Source organism: Dryobates pubescens, chromosome 6 (assembly GCF_014839835.1).
Source record: "Dryobates pubescens isolate bDryPub1 chromosome 6, bDryPub1.pri, whole genome shotgun sequence".
NCBI lineage: Eukaryota > Metazoa > Chordata > Aves > Piciformes > Picidae > Dryobates > Dryobates pubescens.
Genome location: NC_071617.1, coordinates 14404592 through 14427515, shown reverse-complemented (window position 1 = coordinate 14427515; position 22924 = coordinate 14404592). Strand labels below are relative to the sequence as shown.

The 22924-nt window shown below is 42.7% G+C and overlaps 1 protein-coding gene across 2 annotated transcripts in view; it reads right to left on the bottom strand.

Moving 5' to 3' along the window:
- The window catches only part of ARFGEF3 (ARFGEF family member 3), a 98654-nt gene that overhangs the window by 26108 nt on the left and 49622 nt on the right, over positions 1-22924 (bottom strand). For both annotated transcript variants that reach the window (XM_009901044.2, XM_054162640.1), the window contains 11 exons: positions 19537-19641; positions 16752-17076; positions 15337-15449; positions 13474-14384; positions 8249-8415; positions 6191-6356; positions 4054-4161; positions 3588-3803; positions 3249-3359; positions 2262-2412; positions 705-1019 (listed from right to left, as the gene is read on the bottom strand). In XM_009901044.2, the coding sequence (XP_009899346.2) occupies positions 705-1019; positions 2262-2412; positions 3249-3359; positions 3588-3803; positions 4054-4161; positions 6191-6356; positions 8249-8415; positions 13474-14384; positions 15337-15449; positions 16752-17076; positions 19537-19641 (2688 nt within the window). The remainder of the gene's footprint in view (positions 1-704; positions 1020-2261; positions 2413-3248; positions 3360-3587; positions 3804-4053; positions 4162-6190; positions 6357-8248; positions 8416-13473; positions 14385-15336; positions 15450-16751; positions 17077-19536; positions 19642-22924) is intronic.

Below are 22924 nucleotides of genomic sequence, written 5' to 3'. Positions count from 1 at the left end.
AATCGCAGTCCTGATACTCTCTAATCCTCAGAAGCAAGCTGTATTGTGAGCTTCCTAAAGAAAAGGTTCTTTCTGTGCACAGACTCCCACAAGCACTGTTAGTACACATTCCCTTTTCCTCTGAATTTACAAGTAACACCCTGCTTTGGACAGACATCAAGCATGTAGAATGGCAGTTGGAAGGAAAAGGCTATCAGAAGCATGTAAACCAAAGAAATGTTTGACTCTAGCCTGGGCTACTGAAAAACAGCAGAAATTGCAAAAGAAAAAAAAAGCCTGTGACATATCCATCTGCAGACCATGTTGTAGGGACATTTAACCCAGCCATTCTGTGACCATGCCTGGTGGTCCTTCCTTCTGCAGACACACTGGTGCCAGCTGGTCCTGAACAGAAGCAGCTGCTTGCTAACTGACACTGGTCTTGCCACTCAGTCCCTTCCTGTCAGGACAATAAAACAATAAATCCACCCCTGTCAGGATGCATTTTATTTACTTGGCATATTTGCTACTGTGCACGGACATACTTAGCCCAGAACCTGCAGAGCAGGTTCTGCAGAGCTGCAGAAAAACTAAGTCTTGCAGGAACGACTGGTTGTGACACACATGCAGCTCTCTTGTGAAACTCAGCTGAAGCAAGTGGCTGCAACCGACAACGATTCTTCTACATCTACATCACGAAAAGGTCCATTTTGGCCTGCTTTTACCTGTCAGCTTGTGTGGAGAGTGTGAGAACAGCCTTGGCAGCACTGGTCCCACACAGCAGGCTGCCTCCACGGAAGTCAAAAGCTCTGCCCTTACTGCTTTCCTTGATGAGTTCTTGGATAGAAACCGGCTGAATGACAGGATTGCTGCTGAGGGTGGTCTCCTGCTGTGGAGTCAGTGCCTGGGGAGATTCCCCAGAGTCAGAGTCTGAGTGCAGCCCTCCAGTGGCCTGCTGTGACTGGGTAATGGTAAGGGAGGGTTGGGAAGCACCATCACTAAAGTGTGTGTGCTCCAGCGTGCTGATGTACTCACACACCCTGAGAACAAACAGGAGAAGCAAAAGATGAATAAAAATCCCCAAATGACAGGTACTTCCCTCACTAATCATCAGGTTCACTGAGGAAACACTTAGGTCTGTACTCCAGAGGTGAATCAGAAAGCTAGTGCAAGTACAGCTCTCAGGGGCCTCACTGTGAGAAGCCATCTTACATGGAAACCTCTTGCCAATCTGCAGGCAGAGATTTCTACATCTGAACCAGATGTAACACACACTGGACATTTCCCTCAAATTCCAAACAGATGATCTCTAATACTCAGACTACACTTAAAGACAACCTGCCTTCTTACAGTCTTTGTCCTCCCATTTGCTTAGATAGCAAATAGTTTAGTGAAGGTCCCTGAAAAGTCCGTTCAGATTCCTGGGTCTGCCATAGCTTTCTAGTAACTGAAGTTTCTGAGCATTGATTTTTGTCTCTGCATAGTGGTGAAACCAGCATAGTCTTTTCACAGATACTGGCAGTTAATTCACTCTGACACTGAATCATAGATTCATAGAATCAACAAGCTTGGAAAAGACCTCAAAGATCATCAAGTCCAACGTGTCACCCAAGACCTCATGACTACTAGACCATGGCACCAAGTGCCACGTCCAATCCCCTCTTGAACAGCTCCAGGGATGGCGACTCCACCACCTCCCTGGGCAGCACATTCCAATGGCTAACAACTCTCTCAGTGAAGAACTTGCTCCTCACCTCCAGCCTAAACTTTCCCTGGTGGTGAGACTGTGTCCTCTTGTTCTGGTGCTGGTTGCTAGAGAGAAGAGACCAACCCCTTTCTGGCTGCAACCACCCTTCAGGTAGTTGTAGAAAGCAATGAGGTCACCCCTGAGCCTCCTCGTCTTCAGGCTAAACAATCCCAGCTCCCTCAGCCTCTCCTCACAGGGCTGTGCTCAAGGCCTCTCCCCAGCCTTGTTGCCCTTCTCTGGACACATTCAAGTGTCTCGATGTCCTTCTTAAACTGAGTGGCCCAGAACTGGACACAGTACTCAAGGTGTGGCCTAACCAGTGCTGAGTACAGGGGCACAATGACCTCCCTGCTCCTGCTGGCCACACTGTTCTTGATGCAGGCCAGGATGCCATTGGCCTTCTTGGCCACCTGGGCAAAGAAGATTGCTTATAAAGAAGACTTTTAGCGCACACAAAGTGCTTTTTCTCAGCCCTTAACTTTCAGGCAACATTACATAAATTCTGTTCCTTTTGGGTAAACTGTCTTTTGAGTACCTGAACACATGAGGCCAACAGTCCTGGTTGTGGCTTCCCATCTCCAGGCCCACATTAAGGACTGCATCCATACACAAAACATGAGCAGTGTGCAGGCAGACTCCCTGCACTTTCCCCATCTGCTCCAGTTTCTGCTCAACTTTCTGTTTCACTGCAGAATAAAATAAAATAAAAAAAATGTAAAAATTCTCTTCCCCAGCAAACACTGGTTTGTATACAGGGTGATGGCAATGGCACACAGTCTGAGACCTACATAAGAGTGTGACTTTTAGACAAAAAGCAAATCAGAGAACCCCATTTCTTCCTAATAAACCCGAGGCAGTTTTAAAATTGAAATCCCTTTGGAGTGATTTTATATGCACGAAAAAAATAATGCCAGATTGACACCCTCTACCCCCATATTCACATCTTGTTGCCCACAGAACAGATGGAGATTGCCAATGGTATTACATGTTTCTCTTTGGACCTGGCTGGCTGTATATTTATTTATTTTTACCAAAATCTTATTTGCTAAGGGAAAAAAGAGTGTGCAGATTTCACATCTAGTTCCAAACCAAAGTTTCTCCAGAAAGCTTTTGTTACTGGATGGTCATGTCAAAGCAAAATTCATCCTCATCTGAACTACAAGCATTTGGACATCATCCTTTTTCCTAAGAATTGTGGTGCATTGGAATGGAAACAAAACTTGAAGCTTTCCAAGCTTCCACAGAACAGATCTCTTGGTCTCTAGCCACCACTGCTGCTGCTCCATATATGCTTCATCATGGCCTAGCCAACTTGCTTCAGTTGCATCTAGCAGAGTGGTCAAAAACTAGTTTGTGCTCAGTCCTGTTCAGTTTTGTTCTCTCTTCTGAGACACCAAACTGAAGTAGGATCATTTGTGTAACATTGTGTTTTGTTAAGGCCTTCGTGTCATTGGAAACCTGATGTCAGTTTCATCTTTGGAGGTAATATGAGACAAGGTGGGTAATGTAATCACATAGTTACCCTGAGCTATAGTATCACTGGGTTCTTGGATTTCTTTTTCCTCTTTCTCTTCCTGGACACAGGAGGCAGCAGCCATTTGGGCAAGAGCAGATGCACAGTTAGCAGCAACTCCTGTAAAGAAACAGCTCAATTACTGTTTAACCAGCATGTGTTTCCTCCACAGTCACATGCAATCTTAACAAGAGGTTGTGTCCAGGAAAGTTGGCTGCACAGGTCAATGCTGTGAAGCAAATGTGCTTTATGGGAAGCATGGGTGGAACAGGATGCTGCTTTCCTCTGTCCCAGACTTATAAAGGAAAGCTTCATGAGTCTGCCATGACATCTGACATGCAGCAGTACCTAGAGCACAGCTCAGCCGGGCTGCCCTCCTCAGTCCATCCAGGCTCACACAAATAGAGTCCTTCTCCTTTTGGTTCTGCTCCTTGGCTCCTTCTGCTCCCAAGATGAAGGCCAGCCCCTTGGAGCTGCCTGCCATGCGGCCAGTCAGTGGTGTGGACAATGTGTCAATCAAGTTCTTCCAACAGCCAATTAAAAGGTAACGGGCAAAAGCAACTCCTGAAGTGAGAAATGCATCACTGTGACTACTGCAAAATGACACACCAGCAGCTTTATCATCAGTGGTAAAAACACAACTTGTATTTGTCCTTTGCATGCTGGACTACCAATTCACACTTAGAATGTACTGTAATACTTCCCTCAACCCTTCAATTGTTGCTCTAAACCACAATGTACCATGAATATACTTAAGGCATATAACAACCCACACTAGTAGATAACACTTATGTTTATAATACAGGCTTAATACCTGCAACAACAGAATCATCTGTCTTCTGGTTTTGAGAAAGAGGAGATTGAGCTGAAGCAGAAGCCATCAATTGGCCACCAATTGCACTGCTTCCCAAGCCATCGATATCTGTCAGAACATTAAAAGCCAACAAATGAGTACTCAACACACAGATGGTTAGAAGGAAAGCATCTCCTGCTGGCTCTTTGTCCAGACAAGTACTAAGACCCCTAATTTCTCAGGTATGCTTTTTAGTTGCTATTTTCTGACAGCCTTTTGAAGCCGTGGCATAAACATGAGGTGTGGCACAGTGTAACTAACGTTTTCATGAAGAGGGGAAATATCCAACTGTCTAAAGCCTTCCTCTCCCCACCAAAGTGACACAGTCAACAGACCTCTCATTAAAGCTTTTATAGTACTTCTTACAATTCAGAACTTCCAACGACCTTCAGTCTCCACATATCTCAGTATAACCTTTCAAACCTTGCTAAATCTTTTACCTAGATGCTCCCAGACTTCAGTTTGAGTCCTCAAGGTGCACTAGGATCCTGTGTCCTAAATGTGTTTTTAGTATACTTAGTAGATTCAATCTCAACCAAAGACATACAACCCTTTCTCTAACACAGCAAAAGACCAGCTTCTCATGGAGTTTAATGTTAGGAAAGTCATGCTGATCCCCTTTCTAGCAGCCCCTGCCTGTCTCAAGTCTTCCCCACATACTTAATGGCTATTGTTTTTCCAAAGTGTTTCTTTCAGCTTCTCAGCTCAATAGCTAAAAGCAAGACTGAGTTCAATATAATCAGCAGAAAAGCTTTCAGAGCAGCACCCTTCACTAATCAGCTGAAGGCAGTGTTCTCCCTGCATGCATTGTTTTAATTACATCTTTGTATTCATGCAGTCCACACGTTCAAGCAGGCAGTGCATTTTGTATCAGTATCACAGACATCCTGCTACCTTTCAGCTGGTACAATTTGATTTTCCCCCTCAAATGAAAACTAAGAATTGTTTTTAAACATCTGCTAGAGGTTCTTCACATTGTCAGCTTCTCTCTAGTGCTTTTTGGCATACCCCTGACACAGGGCCAATCTGAATCAGGGGGATCCCAATCTGTAGAAGCTTCCAGGGTCATATGCCACTATTTGTATTTGTACTGCACCACAGGCACGCTGAAATGGTTTTGCTGTGACATCAAGAAAACAGCAGCCTTACACTTAGCATCAACAGGCACTATGTCTACCAGAAATGAAGCTGACAGAATTAAGAGATTCATAGATTCACACAATACCAGGTTGGAAGGGACCTCAAACTTCATCTGGTCCAACCTTTCAGGGTAAGAATGTAGTTTAAATGGGGTGGCCCAGCACTCTGTCAAGCTCGGCCTTGAAATGGCCCAGTGCAGGGGAATTCACCACCTCACTTAGGAGTGTATTCCAATGTCTAATAGTCTGAATCTCCCCAGTAGCAACTTGTACCCATTACCCCTTGTCTTTGTCATGTGACTCCTAAGCCTCCTTTTCACAAGGCTGAACAAATCCAGTTCTCTCAGCCTTCCTTCATATGACAGGTCTTCCACTCCTCTGATCATTCTTGTGGTCCTTCTCTGGACCCTTTCCAGCCTGTCTGCATTCTACTTGTATAGCAGGGACCCAAACTGTACACAGTACTCAAGGTGTGGCCTGACCCGTGCTGAGCAGAGTGGGAGAATGACATATTTATTCCTGCTTGTGATACCCTTATTAATGCACCTTGCCATGGCAGTACACTGTTCACCCATGTTGAGCCTTTTGAGCCCCAGCTCCCCCTCCACAGTGCTTCTCTCAAGGCAGATGGCTCCCCATCTGAGCTGCATTCCTGGGCTGTGTTCCCAGGTGCAAGACCCTACATTTGGCCTCACACAGAACATACAGTTCTGGTTCACTGAACAGTGGACAGTTTGTTTCTAAACCCACGCTTCAAAAGCTTTCTGTCTGATCACAAACACACACTGAAGCACCTGCCACTGTTAAGTCTGATTCCTCCTCTACCAGCAGTTTTGTCAAACACCACATGCTGCATGAGGACATGCCGTTCTGTATGTAATGCAATGGAGAAGTGTGTTATTGTGCCCTGTTTTAGACATGTTTGGAAGTTAGACTTGCCACCATAACACAGTACTGACCAGTCAACATGGTGATAAGTGGAAGGCTGTGCTCTTCAGGGCTTCCCCAGTATCCAGCTTCCCCCAACATGTTCCTTTCTAGTACTTGGTGGTACAGTTCTTCCACCCAAGTCTGGGAAAATACCATCAACACTCCACTGGACTGGATCTGCTTCATGAACTCCTTCTGCAGAGAACCATAAAAGCCAGATGTAAGTCAACAGTAAGGCTTACAGCATGAGGCTCAGCCCCCAGGTATACCCCTGAATGCAAGGGAACTCAGGAGCAGAAATTAAGCTATGCAAAAATACGAATTAACTGAGAATCCAGTGTGTCTCTATATAACGAATGTCTCTATATGATGTGTCTCTATATAATGTGAACAAGGAGCTTTCCCTTCTCTCACTGCCGTTCATGCAAGCTGCAAACTATACTGACAGTTCTCACACAGTGACAACAGTGCTGATCTCCCAGCTGCTTCCACGAGGTAGGGGAACATAGTGGTGCAATGGTTTAATCCACCCGCGCCCACAACAGCTCGGCTAGGCACAGTCGGAGAAGCGAATGAAGCTGCATGTTACAAGCAATAATGAAACGCAATGAATACATACAAAATAGACAGTATTTACACTCTTCTACAAGAATTTCACAGGAAAGAACAGGAAAGAAACAGGAAAGAACACAATACAGAAATACACACATACACACAATACAGAAACCCTCCTGAGGAGGATTTCACCTCGGGTTCCCCCCAACCTCTCTCCCCCTCCCCTTTTTACCTCTAGTTAATTAGAAGGAAAAAACAAGAGGAAGAAAATTGTTAAGGGAATTTTTTTCAGTTAGGCTCAAAAGCTTCATTAGAGAAAAACTAGTATGCTTATCTCAAAATTTGCAGATAAGAGGACTCCCTCTCTGTCCAGAACAGTGCCATGCAAGCAGCAAGAGACAGAGTGCCAGAGTGAGTGAGAGAAAAGAATGTGAGAGATACTTGCTATGGTACACCTCACATCTGAACAATGAGATTCGTTTAGAGTTAATCTTTGTTTTCCTTTTTAACACCCAAACATTCAGCTAGAGAATTTTGCAGCTATCCTTTCTTAAAGGCACAGCCTAAACTGTCACAGGGAGTAAGGTCTCAATTCCAGTAAAGGGAAGTTGTGATACTTAATCTTGCCTGCCAAGGAATCAGGCACTGAGTAGTTGCCACAGATGAACTGGAGTTCACTTAGGTATCTGAACTATTTTCAACAATTCTTGGGTCATGCTCAGGCCTGCTGTGCAGTGCTGCCCCTAGCGAAGGTTCCACCTCACAGATTCTTCTCACAGCTGCTGAAGAACATACCAGAACTGATGGTGATGTTAAAAACCACTTGTGTTTTTGGAGGTCTTCCAGAATATAAATTATCTTATGTGGGAAGCTCAGAAATTATGTTTTTTGGGGGTTCTTTTGTTCCCTATATCACTGGGGTTTATTTTCAGGAAAAACTGTGAAACGACTTTCTCTTGTGCACTTCATCTGAAAAACAAATTAATGTTTTCTAAATCCTGCAGCCTTCAGATCAATTTTTAAAAAGCCCAAGAAGCTGAGGAATCCCAGGTGCCACAAAAAAAATCATTGGCTCATTACTAAAACCTAATTATTTTCCACTCTAACATTTCGTGTTTTCATCTGTGTAGCAACAAATTCCAGCAGTAAGCAAGACATTTGTCATTAAGCTCAAAAGTAGTTGCAAGATGAAGGTATATCCCTTGACAGTGTGCACGAACAACACTTGCTGTATGGCATGATGCTAATGAAGATCTGTTCTGAAGCTGGAGTATCCATCAAAATGACTGCTACTTTAATGATTATCAGCAAGCAGCATTCATTCCCCCTTAAATTACAGAGATGCTGTGTAATTCAGATGCATGACATTTATCATGCAAGATTCATAAGCAGCTTGGAGAACGATTCATTTGCAATTATTATTTCCCCACTTAGCAAGCAGCCTAAAGGCTTTATGTGTGGGCTGTTATATGTGAAAGGGAGGAAAAACAAATTTTCTGGGATTAACAGTTGTCCCATATTCTCCTACTCACCAGTAACACAGGGGCTTGGGCTGGCTTCTTCCTGTAGTAATCCGAGTTGGCCAATTTTAGGTTGAGCAGCAGAGTGTAATGTGAGACCATGTAGAGACTGTCTGCGTTCATCAAAGTCTGGAAGCTGAAATTTAGGTTTCCCTCAAATCCTGGTGAGTGCATCATACCTAACAAAAACACCATGTGAGCTCTCACATTTTACACAGATTTTGCCTGGAAAGAAAATAATCAGAAACTAACCCTAGCACTTCAGCAGCCACAGATTGCTAGAACAGTTAATGAACCATCAGCAGGAATTACCCTACTAAATGTACTAGGATAGGGAATAGAAAAATAAGTGGTCACTTAGAATGCAGTGCTGCAAGGTAAAATGAACACTCCAGCCACAGTCCAGCAAAGCAACACAAAATCTGAAATACACAGGGAGCACCAGAACTCCTCAGGATGGCTGCCAGTACAAAGCAAAGGCCAGGACACATCTGCAATGCTAACTGGAAAGGTGAGGTGGAAAGGGGCAGAGGCAAAGCTTTTGTACTTAACTGAGCATACGTTGTACCAAATGGTGCTAATGAGGGTGACAGCCCCTTCACCTCCACAGTAAATGTGTCCTTGCTAAATGAATTGTTGGATCTGGACTGGAGTGCTCAGCACCTTGCAGGATCAGGTTGTAATCATCACTCTCTCCAAGGCCTAGAGGTATACAGACAAATATTTGGGGCCAAGCTGGCTGGAACCCATAACTCCAAGCCCTATTTAGTTCATACAAGATTTGCTTTCCACATAGCTGAGCACTTGCAGCTCTGTCAGAACCGTAAACTATCTGTAAGGGCTCAGTACTCCTGAAAACACTGTTTGCATACAATGACAGCCTACAGCTACGGCTAGTGGCACAATCCCGCCTTTCGAGGTAGGATGGACAGCACATGTATTTTCCTCTGAATGAGCTGATCTACTGGTAAGCAAAAATCAAGTACAAGCAATACCTAACTGAATGCCCATGATCTGTAGTTTGAGCCATGAAAAAAAAATTAATCAGAAATATTAGACCCTCCACATGACCCACAACACTTCCACGACTTTCACAATGGCTGTGAAATCCATTCATGTAACACCCATTAGGGAAGATTAGGAAGTAAGCTTTATCCTGGAGGCACATTTCAAAAGGAACAAAAAACCAGCTTCCAAGCTTAGTTACACTATTGAAGCAAAGCTGTGTTAATTTGTTAACTGCTGCACTGGTTTACTGTCAACATATTTCTCCCGCCATAAAATTCATACTTCTTCTCAGACAAAATACAACAAACCATTAACATTAAAAAAAAAAAGAATCCACACACAGAAAAGAAGCAAATGATTTTCTTGCCTCGTGAGAGTTTGAAAGCTCTGCTCTGCTGCCTTCTCGGACTTTCCACTGTCGTCACTTTGGGGGCGTGGATAAGGTGAGTAACTGTGTAAGGGTGGATTTAGAAAGAGAGTAACTGTTCCAGGGTGGGTCTAAAAAATGAATCGCTGTTCAAGGGAGCAACCTTTGTGGAAGAGAGGTGATTGGGCTGGCACAAACCACACCCACAGGGGTTGACATGTGCTTGGGGTAGATTTGTCTGGGTGAATGTTAACAGAGGATTTTTACCTAGTACCAAAACTGCAAATACATGCTTGAAAGTCAGCTGGGAGTAGCTCTAACGATTCCTTCACCACTGAAGGCAAAGATGCATCTTAACACTTTGTTGGATGGAGGATCATGATATTGATGTAACTAGAGTATGTTGATCTGATGTCTTATCTCACTTATGTATGTAACTCAGGGACTAGAACCTGTTAGAATAAAACACTCAAGGCAAAGAGGTGTGTAAAAGAAAAACAAAAGAGGCCCACTTTTAGACTACCATTACAAAGGAAGGTTTATAGCGCGACATAAATGTGGGTACAATGTAGTGGACTATGTATCTGAACACCCAAAAAATTGTTTGAGAAATACAGGACCCCTAATTTCCTCTCAAATACAGAAAATTAAACAACTGTAGTTGAGATCTCAGAAGCAGAAGACTAGCTTAGCTGGTGTGTAAACGTGAAGAGCTGCTTAGCAACGTTAAAAACCCTGCCACTAGCAGCTATGAAATCAAAACTGAAAAGAGGTGCTAAAAATATTTGCCCTGAATTATTCCCACAATGGCACACGTTTTTTAGAATGAATGCCTTGACACCATAGTTCCTGAGAATAGTTACGTCTGAATATTGATCATCAACTTTAATGACAACAATCTGCCAGCTACGCTAAGTGATGAGGCTTAACGGAGGCAGCAGTTCATGGAAACTGGCCAGGTAAAAGGAGGCCCTGAAAAAAATGCAAACAATGTTTTGTGAAAGTCAGGATACTGTTGAGAATTGTTAGGCAGTTCAGCAATTTTTAAGACAGATGGAACATCTCACTGTCCCTTAGGATTTTTATTTTTTTTTTGGTGCTGGTTTTATCTAGGAGGAGCTTTCTGAGGAAAGATGAAAACTGTAGATTAGGAAGGCTTAGCTGACATGACACTTTCCATGCTTCTAATCCCACACCAGGGCCTCAACGTAGTTCTATGAAAACATAATATTACCACACTACTTAAGGATCTACTTTGTAAGCAAGACTACTAAATTGTAGCAAGGTGTTTTTCTCCCAAAGTGTAAGAAAGAATGAAAAATTAAACAAAGCAGTTAAATAAGGTCCACCAGAAACACAAAAATACTGCTTTTCTGTTGACTGGTCTCAGAACTGCACCTGCCTCTTTTCTTAACTCTAGTCTTAACCAATACTCACATCCCCTAATGTATTCTTCAGTAATTATACATGTAGAGAAGTTGTATATACAATGAATAGGATCAACTCCTCTAATCTGACCAACTAATTTGTGCCTCGAATTGTTGGTGCTAAAGGAGTCCTGAAGTAAGGACTGAAACATTGCTTATAGAAGCAGATCTGACTGGCATCTTGGAACAGAAGCTCTCCAGGCAAAGTCCCTACTCCCAGGCATTTAGTAAGTTTATCTACAAGTCTTCAAACTCATGCCACACCTACAGAGGGATAGAAGACCTTACCTCAAGAGGACTGAGACTTTTGCTTAAGATCTGAGGTACAAGTTAAGGGACTATTTCAGCTGGACTGAGTCTTATTCCAATGTCCAACTGAAAAAATGGACTGCACAGATCTTGTGAAAGTATAAAATAACAACCCTGAAAACACTAGCCTACCTCTTCCAAGCTATTTTAATACCAAAACTGGCTGAGTGGCATCTTCTGAGAATAATTCACCAAATCAGGCTGGAAACATGGTGTACATTGCTAAGCACAGATTTGGCCATGGGGGTGGTTCTCCTAGGAAAGTGAAAGGTCTTTCTCAACTCAGCAGTCTAAGCCCAAGACCAGGAATCTTTTTAAGGGAAATATACAAACCAGAAATTACGGACTTAATGCAGAAATGGAGTTATATTCTTCCATCTTTCTCACTGTATTACTTATACTGGATGGCAACAAAAGCTGCAGTTAGCCTTAAAATCTAGAAGTCTGCTAGGTCTACTTCACTCAGTGCTTTAACGTGCTCCAAAGTGATTTGGCAGAGGAGAAAAGAAGCGGTACACTCATTCATGCACGAGGGAACAGGTGCACAAAAGTTTGAGCCACGGTTCTAGTTCTGGTCTTTTGGCATAACCTCAAGATCACTTTTTCAGGAAAAAGAAATCCCTTGTGACAAAATGTTTTTGAGCACCTCAGTTAGGAATGTAATTAGTATCAGTGTTCCCTTTAAGGTATCTCCATTCTGTGATATAACATGGCCAATGTTTATTAAGAATGTCATCAACCATCTTCCTGAGTTCACAGAATCATACAATCGAATGTCATCAACCATCTTCCTGAGTTCACAGAATCATAGAATCATTCAGCTTGGAAAAGACCCTTGGGACTATCAAGTCCAACCATTAACTCTGCTCTACAAAGTTCACCCCTAAACCATATCCCCAAGCACCACATCTAAATAACCTCTAAAAACATCCAGGGTTGGTGACTCAACCACCTGCCCAGGCAGTCCATTCCAATGTCTGACCACTCCTGGGAATATTTTTTCCCTAATGTCCAGTCTAAACCTACCCTGTTGCAGCTTGAGGTCATTCCCTCTTGTTCTATCGCTAATTACCTGTGAGAAGACACCAACCTCTCCACAATGTCCTTTCAGGTAGTTGTAGAGAGCGATGAGGAAGGGCTTATTTGGACAGCAATTGAACAGGATATCAGAAATATCAGCTAATAAGCATCTTCATATCTAAATTATGCTGTATGAGGACGGGAGGCATCCCTTCTGACACTGTATGAGTTTAATGTGTGTGAGAGTGTGCAAATGAATGAGATAATGATTAGGAGAGGAGCAATAAGAAAGGCAGTTGTGATGAATAATTTGAAGAAACAGAGAAACATATTTTAACAAACATTTCCACTTTGGCCATTGTCAGGAAAAATAAACCCTTCTAAAGAGATACATATTTTTACATATTTTAAATGTACTACCAACAGGACAAACTAACCTTTACATGACTTTAGTTTTCTTTTTTTGATTGAGCAAGACAAGATGCTAAAGGTTCTAACCCTGAAAGAACTGCAAGTATTTAATCTCTTGAAGAGCAAGAATTGTAACTATTTTTTTTTTCACTTGGTCTGGGCTTTGAGCTTTTCATTTCTTGTCATGACATCAGCATGAAGAAAACCAAGAGTGAAGAAGATGGTTGCTCCTCATTTGCTGTCCCTTCAAGAGCTTATTGCTGTGGAATTTTTATTACCTTCTTTGAAAGGCTAACATTGCAGCGATATCCTAAAGGTACTTATGTGTCTTTCAAAACAGGTGATTGTCCTCCCCACACCCTTTTTGTGCTAAAGGGCAACTCTGGCCTCTCTTTAATGCCAGCATGTCAAAAAAACAGTGAAGAGGTGTCTTCCTACAGAAAATTTGATTTCTCTATTAACTGAGGACATAATCCAGAGCCTGTTACGAGTCAGTGGATTGACCTCCCTTTGAATCAGTGCCTGCGCACTCAGTTTGCTTTGCCCTAAATGAAGGGTGCTGCTGTGGAGGAATGCGCTCGGTAAAGCACAAACCTTACTGTGGCTATGTTCTCTGAAGATGAAATCCTACAAGAGAATCTGTGTACAATGCCGTCACAGCATGCTGGTTAGACAGTAAATATTTGCTTGCAAACCTGAGCAGAATGTAGAAGAGAAGCTCTGCAGCGCTCCATCCACCTCCTCTATGCTGGGAAGAGCTATCAGCCGAGGAAGAAGAGCTTCCAGAGACTGGATGAAGAGCCGTGCACTGTGTTGGTCTGCTTCTTGGTTTTTCAGCAGTTTCAGAGAGAGAGCAGCAGTACGTAAGGACCTGTGACCTGGACAATCCCGTGGTGTCTGCTCCTCATCAGCCAGGGAGCAATTGTCAGAGCCTATGTCTGAGACATCTGACCTGCCCGAGTCCTTCTCTGCTGCCATGGAATACTGATCGCATGAATCAAACTCAGTCCTAGATAGGTCCTGGTCATCTACACTGAAGTTACTTTCACTGTATCTGGACCCATAGGACCGGGTCTTGCAATCAACTGATAAGAAGTTAGTTATATCTGGATAGACTATGGTGTGGCTTCTCTGAACAACATCTGGCGGGTCGATAGTTTCTGACTCCGGTTCTCTGTAATGAATCTCTTTGCTCTCGTGTACAGCTGGAGATGGCAGTGAGATTTTTGCACATTCTGGATTCTCCTCTGGAGTTGTTTGCCCCATATCTCCTTCCAGAGTGGTCTGGCCAGTGTCCGTGGTAACGCTAATGCTAATGTCAGGACTCTTCTCATTTCCTGATTCCCAGGCAGGATTTTCTGAGGACAGGATTTGCCTCTGCCACCTAAAGTCAGCATCATTGATCTCCATGGAGTCTCTGCTTGTCTCAGTTCCATCCTTCAATTCTTCTAAGCGTCGGAGTAGCAGCTGGACCTGCTCTTCACTAAGACCCCTCCCTTGGCTCAGCTCATCTAATGCTCCAAGCAGGGCAAAGACACAGGACACTGAAGCGTAACATGCTTCAATACCACCTTTGATGCATGCTTCTGTCATCCCATCCATGATACTACAATTAAAGCAGAGTGTATGTAAGTGATGCAGCACATACAGTGCGCAATTGTCACCATCATCCAACACTTTCCCTCCATAACCAGGAAAAAAAGAAGTGAAATTATCCTGTAAGACTACTCCTGAGAAAGGCATGTGGACATGGCTGTTCCATAAAGGAGTGCCAAGCAGGGGAACAGTTATTGTACATTAGTACCAGCATGCAGAGCATGTTTTCTCTTACAGAGAATCACAGAATTGTCAGGGTTGGAAGGGATCATGAAGTTCCAACCCTCCTGCCATGGGCAGGGACACTTCACACTAGACCAGGTTGCTCAGAGTCTGGCCTTAAAAATTTCCAGGGCTGGGGCTTCACCACCTCCCTAGGCAACCTGTTCCAGCATTTTACCACTCTCATGATGAAGAACCTTTTCCTAACACATCCAATCTGAATCTACCCACTGCTAGTTTTGCTCCATTCCTCCTAGTCCTATCACAAGCCTTTCCATGGAAAAAAACCCATCAATACTCAACTGATGCTAAATGTAAAGCCATCTGTCCTGAAAATTATTTTATCTGCAAGATATAATCTTTCTAAGAACTGAGAATCCTTCCTGCTCAATCTGACAATGTTTAAATTTCCAATGACTTCCTCAGACGTCACCCTGGAAACGTACCTCTGAAGAAGCACACAGTTGCAAGGCTAGGGACCCAAACCCAAGAATTTCCAGCTGCAAACCAACATCTCTGAGTATTCTGGCAAACTCCACAAGGTGATTATCTATGCCTTTACAAAGAGGGGCAAACTGATGACAAACAACAGCTTTTACCCCTCTTCCATTTTCACAGCTTCCTTAACTAGGGAGGCACCCTGCGTCCTATTTGGGTGTGCTTCTGAAGGCACAACTGTGTAAGTGTCCTGTGTTCACGGGTTTAAGAGAGAAGAGAGTAAAGGAGGAAACAAAGCATACAGCTTAAGAAGATCCAGATGGGACTTCCTTTTAGAAATAGGCTTCTTCCTGGATTCAGACTCAGAAGAGCAGGGCCCTGCCAAATCACAAAGCCGCCGAGGACTGCCAAGTATCTGAAAGGAAAGGAAACCAGAAGTTACTGGAGGATTATGTAAGCATTAGTCAAATGAGTCAGCCCTGGAACCTGAGGTAGCAGTACTCTAATTTCTCAGAGCAAAGAAAACCAGCACACTGGTGTTCTACTTACTAAAGCTACCTTTCCTCTTTTTCAAGGCAGAAAAGCAGATAAAGAAGAGCAGAATATTCAGCAAGAATCACATACAGAATGCTCCCCAGTGCTTTGTATTTTTGATTGAGTATGACACAGCACACATGACGATGCCTAAATATAGAGCAAGTATATTGCATTGTACTATACACCAAAGGGTACCCTTTTCTTCAGTCACCCAGTCACAAAATGATAGTCACACAATGATAAGCAAAGTGATTCCTACAGACTTGACCTGCTGGGTGGCATCCTGTTAATGCCCATCAGGAAATACATGGAGAAGGCTTTCCAAACAAGCCCACAGTAATAATCAGAAAGAGGCAAGAAATACATTCTGTAGGAAACAACAGTAGAATGAGCTTTTCTTAACCACTGTCATCTTGCTATTGTTTAAAATTAGAGGAAGACAAGTGCAGGGTGGTGTTAGGAAAGATCTACAGACACAGAATTGCCTATGTACTCACAAGCTAGAATCCTCTAAGAGAGACCACTGCTTCTACAAATTATGTAAGTTGCCTTGTGTTCCACAACATGAGAAGAAAGCCACACATGTGAAATGGAGGAACCCATGACTTCAGCTGCTGCTCAAACGAGTCTCAAAATACTCCAGTTCTGGTGTTGCCAGAGGCACTGGGCAAGAGGCCAGAACGGACTGGTCTTCACATGGCTGCCTAAGACATTGGCAGCTTCCTTGTGGCTATTGTAATAAAGCTCAAGGAAACAGTAGTTCAAAAATCTGGCATATAATCAAAGCACATATTCACCTTAAAGTCTGGAATACTATACTGTGAGGACAAATGTCTCCTTCTAGCAAGAGCAGAGAGTGGGGACAGATGCCAATGCAGTTGAGAACAAGATCCCTACACCTAAAAGAGTGTAAGATCTGCTCCATGCAGTACCACAGCATGAACACTGACAGAGCTGCCATAGCAACTTGCATTTTGGAGACAAATATAGCTATCACAACTTCATAGAACTAGGAATACTTGTCAGTGTGACTTGATGTAACAGTTGTGCTCAGAAATGGTGATTTCAACATCCTTAGCATTAAGGTATGGAATGGACTGGTGTGCATGTGTCAGCAACATTTACTATTAAATAACCACTTGGCTTTACATGTCTGGATTTGCACATGTGATTATCCTACCTCTTTCATAATTTTGATGGCTTCTACTCGGTGCTGAGGCGGTGGATAAAGCAATATCCGGTGATAAAGAGACTGCAGCACAGGCTTCATGGATTCCACTGAGCCCACCAGGCGAACCAGTTCTGCTGCAATGTAATATATAGTCCGTGCAACAGGCCCACTAAGGGCAGGTGCTGTGGAGGAACAACCTGAACCCCGGCCATGATCAGAGATCCCTGAGGAAAGTGAATCAGCCTCAAGGCAGATGCTGCTGTGGGCAGAGGTGATAGTTTTGTCATGGATTGGGTTTCCCAGGATTACTACTAGGGCTGGACACAGTTGCTTCCTGAGAAAGAGAAAAGCAGCAGATGGTAACTGGAAAAAACCCAATCTCACAGGAACAGGCTGCAAATAGCCCGTGGTTAAATGAGATACACACTCTTGTTTTAACGGTAAGTCAACAGCAGTGGTTAGATACAACAACAAATTATGCCAGGCTTTTTTCATCTCCCAAGCCTCAGCACGTTAGCACATATGGAAATACTTTTGGATGCTCTATAAACATGGTACTAATTTTGCAGGTTTGTGTTGCTGCACAGCACTGTCCTTTACAAGGTTGCATGCTTGACCCTACCACTGGCTGCAAGCTATTGCAAGGCAGAAATGCCAGGTTTCTACTGCTAGGTGTTTATTCTTCAGTCCAACTAGGGAGCTTTGAAAATAACCTGAACAAACAAAACCCAGTCTATGTCAACCAGAAGGTCTGATGATCCATCACTGAACTGCACATGCATGTATTTTAGTAAGCACCCTTAGTTGTGATCCCCTGCTTTGCTGGCTTTTGAGAACATAATTAAAGCCCTCTACCGTAAATCAAAGCATGTGCTGTAACTTCTTATATGCCATTTATACACTAAAAAGATGCTCTTCCTTCAACTGTCTTTCTGCATGAAGACTCAAGTGATTCACACCAGCAGATCACTCTTCTGTGGAACCAATGCCAAAACCAGCTCAGCACTTTGCTCCATTAGCTGTTATTTCCACTTTGCACTCACACTTGAAATTTTACTTCAGTCTGTAAGACCCTAATTTAAAAAGCCAAGAGCTACATAAGAATGCAGTCCCAAATGTGATTTTCACCCACATGCCTCAGAGGTTCAAGCTGGCACCTAGAGAACAAGCACTCAATGACAAGTATGACTCAGCATAAAATCTAACATCCTCATGAGTAAGTACATCTTATTTTCTCAAGACTTTTATGCAGTGCAGAACTTTCATTGCTTCTCTTAACATGCTCACTTAAACAGTTTAGCCTGGCTTCCTGAAGTTCCAGAAGGAAAACAGGCCTTTAATCAGACATCAGATAATGACTTTGAGTCTGCTTATTCCATTTCTTTCTCCAATCAGGTACACTTCAAAACCTATCAATTCACTGTTTAGGAAATATGCCTGTCTCAAAGCAGGAACAATCACAGGTCGCAATAGCAACATACTCCCCACCAAAGTGCTCCTGTATTGAACTGTGGAGAGCACAGAAGAACACAGAGCTTAATCTTCTCTGTCTGCTTCCTTATTTATATTCTTTTGAGAACTACCTACAAAGTGCCAGCCAGAGAGAAAGTTGTGTGCAGCTCCTTAAAGAACAGACAGCTGTCAGTTTGGTTCACAACTTTATCAGTAATGGATTATTCACCCTAATCACTAATGGATTAGGGTGTACTTACACTGCTATATATTCAAACATGTTTGCAGTTTAAACTGTCTCTCTAGTGTTTTGTTGGATGGTTTTTCCCCACTTCATCTTAAGTATGTAGCTGGAAGATGCATATTCCTTGGCAGCAATGCAGGTTAGGAAATACTGCCCCTGATGGCTTGTCTTCATGACACACAGTTACAAATACAAACACCTGTAGAACTGTGGCATAAACATGTGGATTATCAAAATGATGTAAATTTTAAATAAAACAGGAAATGTTTTCTTTTAACCAAGATCATTTCAGTGACCTTGCTTATAGGATGGTCCCACACTCAGTCATATGAGCATAAACAAAGGGTTGGGTGAAAGTCAAGGGCAGGAACTTCTGAAATGGGTTTGTCATGAAAGACAGAATTCTGCTTTTACACTAGAGCTCCTAGAGGCCTCAGCACAGAGCCCCTGTGCAACACTGTGTGACCGTTTGACACTGTGCCTTTAAGAAAGGGGCACACTGGCTAAATGTTTATAAAATATTTTGGTATTCTAAACGAATTTCATTGGTAGGATTGTGGGAGGTGAGATTGTTAGACCCAGGGGAGCTGGGACTTTCTCTCAGTTTCTCTTCCTTCGCTGTCCCTTTCGGCTGGATCTGCTTCTGGCCAACTAAGATAAGAAACTAACTCCCTGTGCATAGGCCTCTGTCTGCTGTGCTAACCCCTCTTTTCTCTTCTTCTACCTCTTTGGGGGAGAAGGGAGGTAGGGGGGTGAAGGGGGCCCAGGGGGAAGGCCCCTCTGTTGGGGGTCTGGTTTCTGACTGTGTTTATTTGCTGTATATTCCTGTATATATTGTAAAATACCTGTGTTTGTTGTGTTACATATAATATGTTTCCTTGTAAAATATACTCTCGTTTCTCCGACTGGGTTTTAGCCGTGGTCTCTTTCTCAGTGGGGGAGGGAAAGCAGAGCCTTTCCTCTCAACCCACCACACACTGCACAGCAAGCTCTTCTCATACCTGGAGATTTAGCCCAGGTTTGTTTGCATGGCTGGGGGAAAAAGGTCCTTTTATACTTACAGCCTGAATATTTGCATTAGTCATCAGATGTACTCACCATATTAGATCAGTGAATCCTTTGTGCTGGTGCATGCTGGGAGAGGAGCTGTTTAGCATGGAGAGGATGCACTCCAAGTAAAGAAGCTGAAGTTGCCGATTGTCACTGGCAAAGAGAACAGATGCCATTCACACCACATTGAAACAAAGATTATTTCATTTTCTAAAACCACTTCAGTAGTTCACTTGAAAATGATACTGCAGTTTCTACCAGTGATTTATTTTGCTTCTTTTTATGAATTTACAATGGTGTCATTACCTTTATCATCCCATTTACTTTGTAGTGACCACATACAGTAATCTGCTACTTAAAATTTCTATGCAAAAAAAGAGGAAGAAGAAAAAAGGAAATCATAATTCAAATTTTATCTAAATACTTGAGGAGGGAGGGAATCCTTAGAGGGAAAAAAAGGCAACCAGAAGATTTCAGACTGTTGAACAGTTTATGCAGGATAATCCAAGGGGCATTTTGGCCATGATCTTTCAGGTTATTTTTTCCTCTTCTCTTGGTAACAGCCACAATGAAATCTGAAACATCCTGTGGACACCTGGAACTGAGACACTTGTACAATGTGCTTGTACCTACTCCCAGAATTAGCTGCTGGATTCAGGAGTCAAGAAAGGCTGAGGTCTGTTTTGTGATGGGAGCTTCCCATGTCAGTTCTGGCTTTCACTCCTAAACAGACTAGGATTTAATTTTGAATTTGTTTTGGTCAGGGATGAGAGCTGGAGGAATGTATTTTCTGATATGTAATGGTAGGTAAAGGAAGCTGTAAAGAATGTATCTATCTTCACTGAAATTAGGGAATAAGAAATGTCTGCTTTTCTGTCACTGCTTCAACTCCTTTTGTTCATACAGATGAATGTTCATCCAAGTGGAATAGTACCTGTTTCACACGCCATGCAGAAAATAGTGAATCCTGAGGCTTGAAGCTACATTTCCAACTCTCTGCTATGGAGGGCTTAAAACTGCTGGTGGATTATAGAAAGGTGATAGCATTTTGCTCCCCCTAGTCCACACCTATCTGGAAAGATGCACACATTCCAAGATCTATCCCAGCAGCTTTTCTTACAATATGTCTTGATGTAGATCATCAACATCTTGCAGCTGACACTTGCAGGGGCATGTACAGGGCATTCCTGCACTCTTGATGCCTCTCACTACCAAAGTGTCTTCCTGCAGGTAAGAGATGAATATTGCACTCCTGTACACCTCAGCAAGCTGGTGCATTCATATCAATACTGCCAAATGCCTGAATCACTGAATTCACTAGTGGCCTCAAGAGAAAAATACACTTCCCTGACCTCTTCATCATCACTCATAGCTGTGTCTCCCTCTAAACCAACTTATATAAAAAAATAGAATAGAATAGAATAGAATAGAATAGAATAGAATAGAATAGAATAGAATAGAATAGAATAGAATAGAATAGAATAGACCAGACCAGGTTGGAAGAGACCTTTAAGATCATCGTGTCCAACCTATCATCCAACACCACCTAATCAACTAAACTATGCAACCAAGCACCCTATCAAGTCTCCATAACAAGCTTGAACTTCAGAAAGAAGAATTAAAGTATTCTTCAGACTAAGAAATTAGTACTGGCAGCACAGAACATTAAAATCTCACTTCACTGACCTCAAGGTTAGAAAGTTAATTCGCTGCCAACAAAGTGTTTTGAAGGAGATACCAATATTGACCTTGAAGGAAATAAAGGCTCTTATTAACTCAGAGAGTTAGTTCTTCAATAAGCCATTCTAATTGAATTTGTTCCCTTTAAATTCATTCAGCACCTTTTACTATGTTTTGCTTGCAACTAGAGAGTCAACAGTCCAGGTACATAATTACAAGCACAGAATAAATCATGAGTCACTGAGTATGTGTAAATCCTCTAATTTATGTTTTTTCTTACTTATCCACACTATGACTCAATCTGTTCTCATTAAGCACAGTTTTATGGGAAGCTGAGATTTTTCAGATATTTTTCTAGAAGACTTTCAGTGATTTTGAGAGATCCTGTCAAGTAGTTCAGTTTTGATATTTCATAACCAGCAATTCAAAGTAATTATCATTTAGTGGACAATACTTATCAGATGATAGCTGTTTATAGCTTCAATGTGGGCAAAATTTGATACAAAGAATTAACCTTTCAGCTAGTTTTGCCAGTTGCTGCTGTTAGGTACACACTTTAGAAGATCTGCTCTTACTGTCCTGTAACTATGCACACAAAAAATAAATAAAATGTTCCTTTAAAATGCTGACACTGATTACAGCTTCCCCCTCTACTCAGCTCTGGTGGGACCCCACCTGGAGTACTACCTCCAGTTCTGGAGCCCCTATTACAAGAGAGATATGGACATGCTGGAACATGTCCAGAGAAGGGCCACGAGGATGATCAGAGGGCTGGAGCTCCTCTCCTATGAGGACAGACTGAAGGAGTTGGGGCTGTTCAGTCTGGAGAAGAGAAAGCTCAGAGGTGACCTTCCAGTATCTGAAGGGGGCCTACAAGAAGGCTGGGGAGGGACTTCTCAGGATATCAGGTAGTGATAGGAGTAGGGGGAATGGAATGAAGCTGGAGGTGGGGAGATTCAGACTGGATGTGAGGAAGAAGTTCTTCACCATGAGAGTGGTGAAGCCCTGGAATGGGTTGTCCAGGGGAGTGGTTGAAGCCCCATTCCTGGAGGTGTTTAAGCCCAGGCTGGATGAGGCTCTGGCCAGCCTGATCTAGTGTGAGGTGTCCCTGCCCATGGCAGGGGGGCTGGAACTAGATGATCCTTTTGGTGCCTTCCAACCCTGACTGATTCTATGATTAAATAATCCTAGTGTATGGTACTCTTCCCTTTCAAAGCTTGCTGTAATTAGAGACACTCATAGGAGGAATGTCTATAGCAGAGAGATGTCTGTGCTGTTTTCAGCTCTGTTTCTTCCTAAGCCATGTTTTCTGAAAATGGTAGAGCATATAAAAAGAAATATAAAACAAGCATTCACTGGTACAGCTCCCATTTCCCCAGGTTCATACAGGCCTACCAAAGAGACATCATGGTACATTTAAAATTGTTTCATGCTGCTTTTCTTTGCTACCACTGAGGTGATTTACAACTGGCAGTGGTAGCTAACTAAATCTTACTGATACAGAAACATTGTCAGTGTTGGTTTTTTCTTAAAACTTTAATATAACTTGCTATATTTTTTTTCTCTAAATAACTGCTCTATAATGTTTGCATTGCTTTTGGTTAGTTTGTCACCTTTTTAAGACATAAGGCTTTTGTGGGCTCATCTCTTAATAGACCATTGGCCAAGCTATGCTAGGAATGTCATAGGAAGGTTTGACTCATGAGTAAGTACTTATCTTACAGTGCTGGCCAACAAGAGACTCTAGTATTTCAAT